Genomic DNA, 14,609 nt, shown 5'->3' with positions numbered 1-14,609 from the left:
AATACATGAGATGTTTTATACAAGGATTATGTTAAAGTTACTAATAGAACTTGAAAAAATAAATTATGCTTTCATACCTTTAATTATAGAATATGAAACATTGAAGTAGCCTCTTCAACTGGCAATAAATTACATCAGCTTTTTTTAAGAATTTTTTTTTTAGATGTTGATGAACCTCCATTTATTTATTTTTGGTGCCGAGAATCGAACCCAGTGCCTCACCCTGCTAGGCAAGCACTCTGCCACTGAGCCACAACTCCAGCCCTCCATCAGCCCTCATCATTAAAATTTTTTATTTTTGTAACTATTTTTAGTCTTGTGCGAACTCATAATATAGGTATGCACATGTTTTCTGTCATATGCCAGATAGTAAAATTTTTAAGCATTCTAACTATATTATCCCTTTCATCTGTACTCCTTTGTCATTGTAGCCCCCAAAGTAGCCATTTATAATATCTAAATAAATGAGCAAGTGTATTTTGACAAAATGATATTTATGGACACTGAAATTTGACTTTACATAATTTTCATGTGTCAAGACATTTTCTCCTCTTTCTCACAACCCCAATATTAAAAAATGTAAAAGCTGCTTATTTTGTGGACAGTACAAAAACAGACATGTCACCTCCATAATTGCTGAGTATGTACTTAAATATCCTATCGTATACACAGTGAAAGTAGAAAGCATTGGATGGTGACCTATTTCTGCAGAAACAGTATGCTGCTATGTAAAGAAGAATTAATTTGAAATTGTACGAAGTATTTAAGTAACAGTTGCAAATGTCATTAGTATTTTACCTAGTAGGTAAACATTCTGTTTTTTAAAAAAGTAATTAATTCCTCCAGTATCTGGGCCCCATTTGAGACCAGTGCTTTAATATATAAATCTTCATTAAAATTGTCTCTCAGCTAGAATTTATAAAGGAAGTTCATTTCTTAGATACTTTTAGGAGTTGAATTTTTTTTTTTGATACTGATTGCCCATTAGGAATGATTTTTACAAATATTAATTCCCAACAGTAGTTAATTTAATTGAATTTAATTGTATTCTCAATAATGTAGTTTAATTTCTTTATGTCAGTGAAAATGCTTATACCGTTGTTTGTGATGTTTTCAGTTATAGTATTAAGGTGTTTCCTGATTTTTATGAATTATTAATTAAATAAACTGTTTATAGTTGAGTAACTTCATTAAGAGATCAGAGGTGATGGGATGGAAATATAGTTCAGTTGGTAGTGTGCTTGCCTTGCATATACAAGGACCTGGGTTCAATCCCCAGCACCACAAAAAAAAATAGAATAGGTGAGATTTGAGGGTTAACTAAAATTTGAGATTATACTAAATTAAAATTAATCCAGAATAAGGTTGTTTAAAAAATTATATGTTAATATGTTGTCAGTTTTGGAACTGTCAGAGGTCTAGAGAATGTCAAAGTTGTAAAAAATTGAAAAAATGTAGGATCTTTAGTTTCTTTTCATTTTATAATTGAGGATACTTGAATAGTACTTCCCCAGGATATTGCTGGATTTGGAACTTTTTTTTAACCAACACATTATCTCAGTCCTTTCTTATCACTGTTTATTATACATAAATCCTTCCAAGGACTTTGCTAATTTAAAAATGTCTGTGTAGTTGTCTCTTTTATATAATTGAAGGGACTTTACATTGAAAAGTCCTTGGATCTAAACAAATTTATAGGTATGAGTAGCATTTTATTGTCTTTAACATTTCATCTGATCTGTGGATGTCATTTTGTTGACTTTCATTTTGGTTTTTAAGTTCCCAGGCAACTGTGGAGTAGTTAATATTTTTTTCTTCTTTTAGATCCTTAAGACAGTTTACAAATCTTTCTTTCTTGGGAAATGTGGATAACTGTTTATTAACTGCTAAGTAACATGAACTGTTTCCTTTTTTTCCGGATCTGTTTTCAGCCAGTAGAATCATGTTTTTATTTTTAGCTATGAAGCCTTCCTAATTCTTTATTTAAAATAGTACAGGTTTTTTACCTCTTGAAATTAAGGATTCAGGGTATAGTCATCCTCACAGTACTATATATTTATTTATTTCTCCAGGATTCAAAATAAAAGAAATAACTGTTCATTTTTATACACATGGAATACTCTTAGTAGTCTTCATTTCGTAGTAATTATGGAATGTGAGCACTTTCAATGTCTAATGAATAGACAAAATTGTAGCATTTTCCTCTTTATCTGCAATTCTATTCAGTTCACATTCATAGTCAAATATGAATTACATGTTGTACATTCTGAAAAAGCAGTGTTACCTCAGTGGTACCTATCATCGTGTATATTTCATTTATATTACCGTTTTAAGTCTTTTAATATTTTACTAATCCTCATTTTTTTTAAACTGGCCCTAATCTAACCAGACTCTTCACATCTTCATCTCCCTATCTCATCCTACCCCCACAAAAATCAATACAGAATTGGGCAGGAAGCTCTGCTCTGATAGCACCAGTTGAATTCAATGTAGATTAAATTACAAAAATATTGACCTTAGATCTCCGAGGAGAGACACTGCTTTGTTTTGTGGCTTTTGTATAACCCTGAAATCCCGAAATATCTGGTTGGAATGTGATGCTTTGTCCCTTCTTGTGTAGTTCTGTTCCCTCTAAGTTGCATAATGGCTGTAATTTTCTCAACCTACTTGCTTGGATTTTAATAGGCATCTTTCATTCCCGTACAATGGCCAAGTCAATATGAGAGATTCCTCATGATTCTGAAAAGCCACATATTTTACTTGGCTTTCTGATTCTGAAAAGATACCTAGAAAGTGAAATGCATATAGATGGTTTTCTAAGTTGCATTTCATCTGTATGATCACAAGGACATAAATGAACAGAAATCTCTACTCTTCCATTGACAACTGAGTGTTTTTAAACCCTTCACATTTTCATTTGTCCTGCTTTTGAAAGATGAACTACTTTACTAGGTAATTTTTTAAGTGAAATTGGCCAAATCCTTTTGGTCTTTGACTGGGAGGATTGTAAATTACTTCTCAAATGTGTCATCTTTTATTAGGTTGAAAAGTCAGCATGTCCTTAGAAGGAACACTAGAAAATGAAATGTACTAATAATTGTTGTGTTGTCTTCTCTTAGTGTGATTAATAGTAATCATCTTTTTTCCTTCCCCCTTTCTTGCTGCCTCTTTCCTTCCCTTCCCTGTCTTCCCATGTACTTTTTGAATTTATTATAAATTGACCTATGTTTTTTTCTCACTTCCTGTTTTTTTTTTTTTTTTTTTAATAATTTTGTGACCTCCTGCTCTATCTTCCCCATTTGCTTGGGTCCCATGTTGCTAGTTTTTATGTTCGCATGCTCATTATCACCCTTTTTTGTACTTCAAATCCCAGCAGCTGCCCAGCCAAGTCCCTGAGCACAGCCCTGTGGTTTATGGGACTGTGGACAACGCTCATCTTGCTGCCAGCACCCCTGTCACTGCAGCTAGCGACCAGAAGCAAGGTTTGTGTATGACTATTTTCCTCCCTCTTACTTAATAGTCTCTTTTTTCTTAATTACATTGCCCTTAGCATTCAAAAGTAAAACATTTGGAACTATTTCATCACTCACTTTTAAACAAGTCTTTGAGATTGAAAATATTCTACTTCTGGGAAACTAAAGTAGGCATTATTAGTAAAAAATTTTTTTTACATTTATTAATTCCTTACTATCTTTATGTATAGATAAAAACTAAGATGCCTCAGACTTTTTTAAAAAAACAAAAAACAAGGGTTGGAGGGGAGAGTAAATCAAAGCATATATTATTTTACAAGAAAAACACAGATTGATTTATACATTCAACCTGTCTTTGTGTAATTTACTATTTTACAAAAGATGAATTGTTTCCCCTTGCAAGATTGGGCTGCTATTACTCTCACCCTAATTAGAGAAAGCATTGTTCAAATCCTGGCTCCATTGGGTACTAGCTAATTGGTCTTGATTGAGATCACTTATGCATCTCACTTTCTTATAGAATAGGATGAAGGCATACCTCACAGAGTTGTGAGGACATGCCTAGCACATGAAAAGTGTTTAGTAAATTAACACCATTATTATTGATGTAGGAATCATACTAAGTATTCCCTGATTGACCTTGAAAATGAAGTGGCAAATGTTTGTTGAAGTAAATACCATGCCTTTTGGAATAAAAATGGAAAACTTCAAGGGAAATCTTGTGCCCCAAACTGGATATCAAAGTCTTTCCTGCTTAGTTGGATTTTAGCCCTAACTTTGCCAAAATTGGGAACTGATTCTCAGAAAGAATAGGGAGAAGAAAGTAATTGAGCATGCTTTCTAATGGTTTCTAACTTCATTCTAAGAATGGGTGGAAATAATATGTGTTACCTACTGGCTTTTTTTAAAATACTTTTTTAGATATAGATGGACACAATACCTTTATTTTATTTATTATTTTTATGTGATGCTGAGCATCGAACCCAGTGCCTCACTCCTGCCAGACCAGCGCTCTGCCACAACCCCAGCCCTATGTTACCTGCTCTCTTGAGTTATAAATTCCTAAAACAAGCCAGGAGTGGTGGCGTACTCCTGTAATCCCAGTGGCTAGAGAGGCTGAGATAGGAGGATCATGAGTTCAAAATCATCCTCAGCAATGGTGAGATACTGAGCAACTCGGAAGACCCTGTCTCTAAAATACAAAATAGGGCTGGGGATGTGGCTCAATGGGGTGAGTGCACCTGAGTTCAATCCCCTGTACCAAAAAAAAAAAATTTTTTTTTCTTCAAACCTTAATATGCTATCGCTGGCTATTATTAAATATATTTTCTAAAAATTATCTTTAAAATAATTGAAATGGCCCATAAAATGGAGTCATTTAATATTAAATATTTTTGGCTAGACTGCAGTTTATCACAGGTATAAACCTTCTGAAAGATGGAGTTGTAATACATGATTTTAGTGGTTTTTCTTTTTTTTTTTTAACTTCATGGAAAGGTAATATGGCATTTTAAAAATAAGTTGTTTTTTTCCCTCCTACCGAGTATTTAGAAACCTACTTTAAACAGGGGTGGTGGTGGGGGTGAAGGTGAACAGAGGCATGTCTTGCATTGTGTTTGTTGTTAAAAAGTAGTTTTAAATCAAAAGATAGAAAATGAACCCTGACCTGTCATGCTTTTAGAAGTTGCATTGGCAAATACTTCTTTACTACGCTATGTTCAGAGTTAAAGGTAAATTTTTTAATATTAATGTCATCAACCTTGAAGAAGGTATTGAGGAAGATTACTCCCTACTCCCATTTAAGTCAAAATTTATAATGATTTTAAGCTTTGTGAAGAAGTTTGTTTCAAAATTTTACTTCGTTACACTTTTGCCTAAAAGAAGGAATAACACATTTAATGTTTCCTGTGCAGTGAGACTTTGAAATGTCATTGCATGCTTTCTTTATAGCTATGATGATATATGATGATGATACTTCTCATATACCTGAGGACAGTATTATCTCTTTTAGAGTTACTTTTCGGAAAAGAATGCTAAGATTTTCAGATTATGAGATTCTTTGTTTTATCATATATTCCTAGATTTCCAGACAGGGAAATATAGAATTCATGAGTTTGTTCAGAATTTTTCTTGTGAGGGCAGGGGGAGTTAGTTGAATAACAGAATCCACTTTTCAGGGTGATGTACTTTGTAAATAAGTGCGAATTGGAGAAAATGTATATTAACTACATTCAATAGAACTTATAGATAATCCTTTGCAACTACTTGCCATCTTCAATCATAGTACTAAGTGTTCACCAGAAAATTCAGTAACTATTTTATAATTCTAGCCATAACCTGATGATTAAATAGCCTTCAAAGTAAGCTTTTGCTTTTTATGAATTTACTAATTCATCATTTTTATTGTTTAGCAGTGCTGGGTATCAAACCCAGGGCTCCACACATGCTTTACAAGTGCTATACCATTGATATACACACCCTGCCTTCACAGTTTTTTAAACATTTAAATGTATTTGTATACACACACACACACACACACACACACACACACACACTTTTTTTTTTGTACCAGGGATTGAACTCAGGGGCACTTGACCACTGAGCCACATCTCCAGCCCTATTTTGTATTTTATTTAGTGGAAGGGTCTCACTGAGTTGTTTAGCGCTTTGCTTGTGCTGAGGCTGGCTTTGAACTCAAGATTCTCCTGCCTCAGTCTCCTGAGGTGCTGGGATTATAGGCATGTACCCCTTCACCCAGGCTAAACGTATATAATTTCCATACTATTAGAAAGTGCTCACCATATTTTAGATGAATGTGCTTTTTTTATGCTTACATTCTAAAATTTTTCCTTAATCATATATTCCTTTCAAAATTTAAGAATGCACATATAAATTGTTTAAAAAGATTGTTATTACCTCCCCAAATATATTATCTGTTCTGCAGTTAGCAACGAAAGTGTCATTAAGTGAAGGGTTTGAACTAGGTAGCAGAATTTCATGTGAGTTCCCCCATCTCTTTCCTGCTTCATTTACCTAAATAATTCTATTTTCATGAGCCTTTTCTTCCCAAATTAGAAGAACATGAGCTTTACAGTCATTCTCAGGCTTGAGCATTTCCTGGTTATGTGACCTTCAGTTTCCTCATCTGTAAAACAGAAACATAAAACTTTTCCATCCCACTAAGGGAACCATATATGTATCGTATTTAACCTAGTCCCAGTCACATAGATGTCTCAGTTTTTGACATGAAAAGCTGATATGGTTTTCAAAAGACAAAGGTTCCTGAGAAATACATTGTTTCTCATTTGTTTAGTGTTTTATGAAGTCAAGGAAGTGCCTCATATTGATATGTAGAGAAACCATTCAAATAATTAAAATCCTTGCTTGGTGTTCATGGTGTAGACACAGCTGAAATAATTACTGTTTCCTAAGTGAGAAAGTGTGTTCAATCTAATGTTTTTGAGACTGTGGCATAGATAATTAATATAAACAGCTTTAGAGGGGGACTTGTACTCTTAGTGCTTGTTGAAAGCACCTAGTGTGTAGTATTTAGTGAATGGTATTCTGCTGTAATTCAACTGTTCCCAGCAGTGTTCAGCTTGGACTCTGTTGGCAGTTAGGACTGCTGCTGCTTAGTCAAAGGCGAAGGTCCCTCAATTGCAGGCTGCTTAGCATTCCTGGTTTCTTGTCTACTAAATGACATAAACACCTTTTCAGTAGTTGTTAGACTTGTAGAAACCAAAAGGCTGTTGGTTCCACCACCAGTTAAGAATTATCTTTCTTATAAATATGGCACATTGATTATCTAATCTATGGATATATGAAATGAAAAGATCTTTACTCATTACCCAGAGACTAGTGTTAAAACCCAATTTGGTAACTTAAGAAATACTTAACACTAGTGGGTTTAATCTCTACATGGCAGGTTTTGTCCTGTTTTTAAAACATTTTTTCAATTAAAAATAAGTATATAAACTTTTCATATGACTAATCTTTTCAGGCCCTATTTTTACTATTGAATAGTATACCATTATATGCCTAGGCCATCGTTTATTTAATAAATTGTTTGTTGTTTGACATTTGGTTTATTCCCCCCACCCCTATTATATGTTGCCTTAAATACTCTAGACTAATCTATCTTGGTTCACTGTTACATAATTGTTTCCTTAGGAAAAAGAATTAAAGATGGAATCCCTACCAATTCCTAAAGGTGGCCAAAGTCTTAATAGTCTTTACAAAGGGATAAAATACATCTTATGTATTGCACTTTTCAGTTTTCTGTAAAGCTTCAGTTTCCTGTAGTTAAAGAAATTTTATGTCAATGAGACGCTCTTGAAATAAATTTTGCTTCTAATTTTCTTAATACTAGATTTTTTTTCAAAAGTGTTATAGTTCTCTCAGTCCTATATTCTTGTTAGATTGTTAATGTGAGAAGTACTATTGTCTTCTTAAATTTATTACATCTTGAAGGCTGTTATAATTTAATATTCTTGTTTTGATTATTTTGTTTCCTTTTTGTTTGTTTCACACATGGCTAGGTAAGTGCTTCACCACTGAGCTAAACCCTTAGCTTCTGATTTGCTTTCATGAAATGATATCATATAATATCTGTGATCAGTGAGGCAGTTACTGCAGTGAGTTGGAAATTATTTTCATCAGATATTTCAAGGAAATTAATTTTTATCATACCATACATATTCCACCCAGAATTTGTATATATATATAAATATATAGAGAGAAGTAATTTCTATACATATGGGATATATATATATACATTCTGGATGGAATATATATTGTTCTGAAAACTATTGTCTCTTTGCCTGACAACTTATTCAGAAGAATTTGGCTGTGAGACCCTATTGATCTTATTTCACCACTACTATAAATAGGCAAAGTCCAATTTAAAAGCCTTTGCTTCTATATCCGTAAATTGATGTGAATTTGGAGACTATAAAGTGTAGTGGAAATTATTGAGTTAACCTTTAACAGCTTACTGGTAGATTTACCATCTGTTTATCTGATTAACAACATACTGTTTTTTACAGACTTAACTACAATTTATTATAAAGACTGATGCATGAATTATAGAGGAGAAAATTTCTTCCAGTTTAAATTGTCTTTTCTTTTCATTGGAGCTTCTTACAGTGCTTCAAAAGCACAAGACTTAACATCAGTCTAAATCTCATTTATTTTCATCCTTTCAGGGATGAATCTTATATCATTTACCTGGAAATTTTGTTAATTAGCATCACTTTTATTCTCTGATACTGTTATTGTTACAGTTTCTCTTTTTTCCTAGATATTATTCTGTTCATGTTTTATATATTATTCCAAAATATTACAGACATGTTTAGTCATTGTTCTTTTTGGTTATATTTATCTGAGCATTAACTCTCTTTTCTCCCTGACGATTTACTTTACACATAAAGACACAAGGTGCATTTCCATTTCTATACCTATTTCTGGTTATTTAATTTGGGAGAAATGAAAGTTAATTTCTAAACTTTTTTTGTGCATACTTAATTTCACTAATGATCAGTTTCACTGATATGAAACTGATCAGTGGTTTGTCTTAAAACAGAATTTATTATCCAAGTCATATCTTTTATTTTTTACTATTTTTAAGTTGTTAATGGACCTTTTTTTTATTTATATGTGGTGCTGAGAATCGAACCCAGCACCTCACATATGCTAGGCAAGCATTCTATCACTGAGCCACCACCCCAACCCCAAAGTTTTTTTAAAGTAAAGATTCCTCCAAATGGTTAAATATATGGAAACATCAGTCTGTATAATTTAATTTCTGATTATTTGACTTGTGCTGTATTTCCACTATAGTGTAAACTTGGTGGAAAAGTTTTCCATAAGGAGCAAGATATGGTAGAGATGCAGATCTGCCTACCTTACAGTATGGTTTAGCTTCATTCTTGGTGAGCTTTTCCATTGTACTCTTGATACAATTTTATTTGGTGAGTTGATCCCTTCTCTTACTCCAAAATAAACTTTATATGTATTGGAGACCATGTAATAGTGGGTGTAACTAGAAAAAAAAATGACAGTGTTTTTGAGGTACCAGATGATTTGTGATGAGATGGAAAAAAATTGTCTAAGGCATTACAGTGTAGTCTTTGGTCCAAGAATTGTTATTAAAACTTTTTATTGTTTTTTTTTTTTTTCTTCTCCAGAAGAGAAGCCCAAACCAGATCCAGTGTTAAAGTCTCCTTCCCCAGTCCTTAGGCTAGTCCTTAGTGGGGAGAAGAAAGAACATGCAGGCCAGACAGCTGAGGCTACCACCATAGAATCCATACCAGAGCATCCTCTGCCTCCATCACCTACCACCGTTTCTTCAGTTGCTCGAAGTACAGTTACTTCCCCCACTTCCGCTGCTCTTGGTAGCCAACCAATATTCACCACTTCTTTAGATGACAGATGTGAACTCTCTTCCTCAAAAGAAGATACAGTTCCCACACCCAACCCTATATCCTGCACAGAAACATCAGACCCTTCACCAACAGATGAAATTGACAGTAATATATGCAAGAAACCCTGTAGTGTAGCATCTAATGATATGCCACTGATTTCTAGTGCTAACCTAATTAATGAGATGAATGGAATTAGTGAAAAATTACCAGCCACAGAAAGCATTGTGGAAATAGTAAAACAGGAAGTATTGCCATTGACTCTTGAATTGGAGATTCTGGAAAATCCCCCAGAAGAAATGAAAGTGGAGTGTATTTCAGCTCCCATCACCCCTTCCACAGTTCCTTCCTTTTCTCCAGCTCCTCCAACTCCTCCAGCTTCTCCCCCTCCACTTCCAGTCATTGTTCCTGCTGCTGCCTCTACTGTGACTACTCAGAGTGCTCCCACTGCAGTACAGAGAGTCTTCGAAGAGGAAGAAAGTGTAAGAACTTGTCCTAGTGAAGATTCAAAAGAAATTCAAAACAAAGTAGAGGTAGAAGCAGATGGGCAAACAGAAGAGAATACAGATTCTCAGAACTTAAATTCAAGAAAGAGTCCTACCCCAGGTAAGCTGTTCTACCATTAACAATCTTATGTTTGCTGAACACGAAGAAGAGGCAGTGTTTGAGTTAATTTTTAATTGGCTGCTTTCCTTGACTTCCAGAAACATCGAATGAATGCTGAAATTCCTAGTCTGGTTTCTTCAGTGGTGTGTTTGTGTTTTAGTACAGCCTGCAAAAGAGTTACTTCATTGTCTAAAAATGCAAATGAGAATTTCCAAATATACTAAATGCCTCCAAGGTATATGTCTCTGTACACATTGGGTCATTTTTTAAAAATTTTTCTATAGTTGATTAATATTTCCTCAGTGGTTAATTTTTTTTTTTTTGCTTAGGTGCTAGAAATCAATAAAACCAGCATTGGTAGTTCCTGATGCTTCTTACCAATAAACCCCTAAGTTAAAGGAAGTCTTCTGTGTATGAGCTCTTTAAATCTTAGGTTTAGGAAACAACAATGACAACCTCAAAGCTTTACAGCTACATTTGGAAAATGAACGTGTGCTGAGTAAATTGCAGATAAATGTGGTGTTCTCCCACTTTTTCTTTTTCTTTTTTTTAAACTTTTTTTCTTTCTTTCTTTCTTTTTTCTTTTTCTTTTCTTTTTTTTTTTGTAGTTGGACACAATTGACTTTATTTTATTTACTTATTTTTATGTGGTGCTGAGGATCGAACCCAGGGCCTTGCATGTGTGAGGCGAGCGCTCTACCGCTGAGCCATAACCCCAGCCCCCCCTACTTTTTAAAGTTTTATTTATTTTTTTTATAAATTTTTATGTAATTAACACATTCAAAGTTGTATATTCTTCCCAATTCCACTTGCTTTTTAATGTAGCATCACCTAGAATCTTAGGAACTGGCCACTAGGTTTAAATTTTTATCAATTTTTAAAAATTAAACTTTTGATTTATCTGATGTTTATTACCTGATAAGTCAACCCCCCACCCCTAAGTATATTGGGGATTTGACTTTTAACAAGTCTGTACAGCCCATCTTTTTCAGCGTAGTCATGTGCTATATAATTTGCTCTGTGTATATGGCATTTACTTTGCTTAAGCAAAATGGGGCATGTGGACAAATGTTTTCATTTCCTTATGTTGATCTTGGAATTGGATTTGATCACGAATGTCCTCAGAATTTGTTTTTAACTGTGGACTTGGTAGGCAGACTTGACAAACCAAAAGTCTGATCCCTACTCTTAAGATACGGTTCTCCTGCCCAGCTCAATTCTTTAGGTAGTTTCCTTATCATTGTCCGTGGAGGTGTTGGTCCCCTTGAACTATAGAATATCTAGTTAAGCATAGTGAACTAGTTGTGAACCTAGGCCTTGCACCTAAATAGTCCTCCCGCACTTTTTCACCTTCATTTTCCTTGAAGTAATTTATCAGTCAAGTGGCCTGATACTGGACATTGCCCAAGGATGATGAGAGTGGAGTACTCTCCTTCTGTCCTTGCTATTACACATTTGTTTGAAATGAAAATATCTTGGAATTAGTAACTAAAGAATAAAAAGAGCTGTGTTTTGTATGACTAGCAATGAGGTAGAAATTGGTGGTGATAGGACGTAAGTCTCTTGACATGGTAGTTAGTAGTTCTGTAATTTCCCTTTTTGTTTAAATGTCTTTAGAACCAATTGTCAATTAGTCTCAAAAACCTTTGCAACTATAGCTTCCCCCACCTTTTTGTCTTGGTATTAGAGATTGAACCTGGGGTGCTTTACCACTGACCTACATACTCCACTCTTTTTGAGACAGGATCTGACTCCATTGCTTAAGGCCTTACTAAATTGCTGAGGCTTGCCTCAGCCTCCCAAATTGCACTTACGTATTGTAGTGTAAGAAATTTATAAATGATAAATGTATAAATGATAACTAGTTTTTTTTTTTTTTGGACATCAATAGTTTTTTTTGTGTGTGTGTGTGTGTCTTGTTTGTTTTTCATTTGAGAAATTCTCTTGCTTTGTTGCCCAGGGTGGGTCTGAAACTCCTGGACTCAAGAGATCATCCTGCCACAGCCTCCCAAGTAGTTTAGGTTTATAGGTGTGTGCCAGTGCACCAAGTCAGGATAAATTTTGGGTGCCAGCTTTTCAGAGTAGTTTCTGCCTAAAAATGAATTGCTTCAAAGGTGGCTTCAGAAAGCACTTGCTTTTAATGGGTATTACACATAAATAAAACTATACACAGTACAGAGATACTGTGTAGTATAGTATAGTATAATAGTATATTATGTATACATACATAAAAATGCTTGTATTATATATTTATGTGTGCATATATAAATATATGTATATATTTATATATTTTATATATGTATACATTTTACTATACTACATAGTATCTATGCTATTGATTCAGTACTGTATAGTATCTCTATATTAACTACTGTGTATGTGTGTGATGTCAGACATGAGGTCTTTTCTCCTTTGCTGGATACATTTTCTTGCAGTTATTCCTGAGTGGAGCAAAGTGCAGTGGGTTTGGATGCTTAGGGATTGAAGAATGACTCTTTATGAAATGAGAATTGTGTGTTTGTGTGTATGTGTTCACTATGCTTGTGACAAGCCTCAGAGATTGGACAAACTTTAGACTACTTATAATATTTGGTCATTTTAAGAATTCAGTGCAAAAAACTGTTAAGGGGTTTCTTGAAGTCTCGGGAATCTTTGTCATGATTTTTGTTCTTCATGGGGAAGAAAAGAAAGAGAATGTTTTTATGGAAAAACAGTTTTAATTTATCATCTGGGAATTCATTTTGTAGAATTTCAGGCATTCTCTCTGTTATAAAAATCAGTATTTGAAATTCTAGGGGGTTTTCCAATTTTTTAATTTATTTTGGTTTTTTTCGATCTTGTTCATAGTGTATTCTTTCTTTGTATATGAGCACAGGTAAATGTTCCTGAATAAAGATTAAGGACAAGTTCTTCCAAAGTAGTTTTGTATTTACTTTATCTGCTGTAAGTATTTAGGACACTATTAGTTGGAATTTAGTCTGGTTTATTATCCTAAACCTGCATTTATACCCCACATAGTGTGACACAGGTGCTGATGTTTCAGGGTTTCAGCAGTCCTCTCCTCCTAGCTGAAACAGTCCTCTCTCCCCATATGGGTGTTGGAATGTCAATTCTTTGGCACGATGCCCCACACCCCTAGACGTCTAGCCCAGCAGAGCAACTGACCTTCTCCACTTGATTGCCTTCCAGAAGTTCACCTTATATTCTCACAAGCTCAGCTAAGAGTGGAGGAGGTTTTCCAGATTCTGTAGGTCACAGGACAAGAGATTTATTTCTCAAATGAAGATATGGTTGAATGTTTTAGGAAGATGTTAGTAAAGTACCAGTTCATATACCCAATCAAGTTGCTGTGCTCTCTTTTGAGTTAAGTATAAATGGAGCATATTTTAATTCAGGTGAAAAAAATTAAGATTGCTTTCTTTATTCACAACTATATGAGAGTATTGAAAATACTTTTAAAGAAAACAGTAACCATAAAACTAGAGTAAAAGTGTTGCATTAGTGTGAAAAAAAATCTTATTTCAGCTGGATTAGGGAATTTTGAAATGTATTTTAACCTTTCCTCAATTTACACATTCTAAACAGGATTTGAAATGTCTTTGGAAATTTTAGTTGCTGAGGCCAAAAGTAGACCACCAGTGGTTTGAGTGTCTTCCAGTGATCTTAACACACTGTGCATCCTTATCCCTTGACTTCATGTTTCTCTACAGACATATATCCTGGAACCTGAGTAACAGGACCTTCTTACACATTGCTCGTTTCCTGTCACCTGCCAAAACCAGCAGAGCAATCCTTAAAGCAATCATTCTTAACTCCCTTTTACAGGGACTTGATTCTGAGTGATCCTTTGAGATAGGTTTTCCCCACCTAATTTGAAAACTGTTTCCTTCAAAGATGCCTATAAAGTACATTTCCACCATACCATTCTTATTTTCTTTTTATTCTTCATAGCACAGTCTTAGCTATTTCCTGGAAAATACTGTTGATGGGTCAGATTCTGTCCTTCAGGGAATGCAAAAGGAGCCCCTGTGCCCAGCATCTTGCACAGTTTCCCTTTGCCTCTTCATTTGAGATCTCTCTCTCCACTTCTTTTTTTTTTTTTTTTTTGTAG

The 14,609-nt window shown here is 34.3% G+C and overlaps 1 protein-coding gene across 31 annotated transcripts in view; it reads left to right on the top strand.

Moving 5' to 3' along the window:
• Nucleotides 1-14,609, top strand: part of Eif4g3 (eukaryotic translation initiation factor 4 gamma 3) — a 283,893-nt gene that overhangs the window by 178,370 nt on the left and 90,914 nt on the right. For 14 of the 31 annotated variants that reach the window (XM_078025501.1, XM_078025499.1, XM_078025498.1 and 11 more), the window contains 2 exons: nucleotides 3,323-3,482; nucleotides 9,659-10,498. In XM_078025501.1, coding sequence (XP_077881627.1) covers nucleotides 3,323-3,482; nucleotides 9,659-10,498 — 1,000 coding nt within the window. The remainder of the gene's footprint in view (nucleotides 1-3,322; nucleotides 3,483-9,658; nucleotides 10,499-14,609) is intronic. The other 17 variants (XM_078025507.1, XM_078025504.1, XM_078025493.1 and 14 more) reach the window with 5 other exon arrangements.

This window comes from Ictidomys tridecemlineatus, chromosome 11, assembly GCF_052094955.1.
Source record: "Ictidomys tridecemlineatus isolate mIctTri1 chromosome 11, mIctTri1.hap1, whole genome shotgun sequence".
In the NCBI taxonomy this organism is placed as follows: domain Eukaryota; kingdom Metazoa; phylum Chordata; class Mammalia; order Rodentia; family Sciuridae; genus Ictidomys; species Ictidomys tridecemlineatus.
The sequence above is the reverse complement of the archived record's forward strand: the minus strand, read 5'-3'. Positions and strand labels throughout refer to the sequence as shown.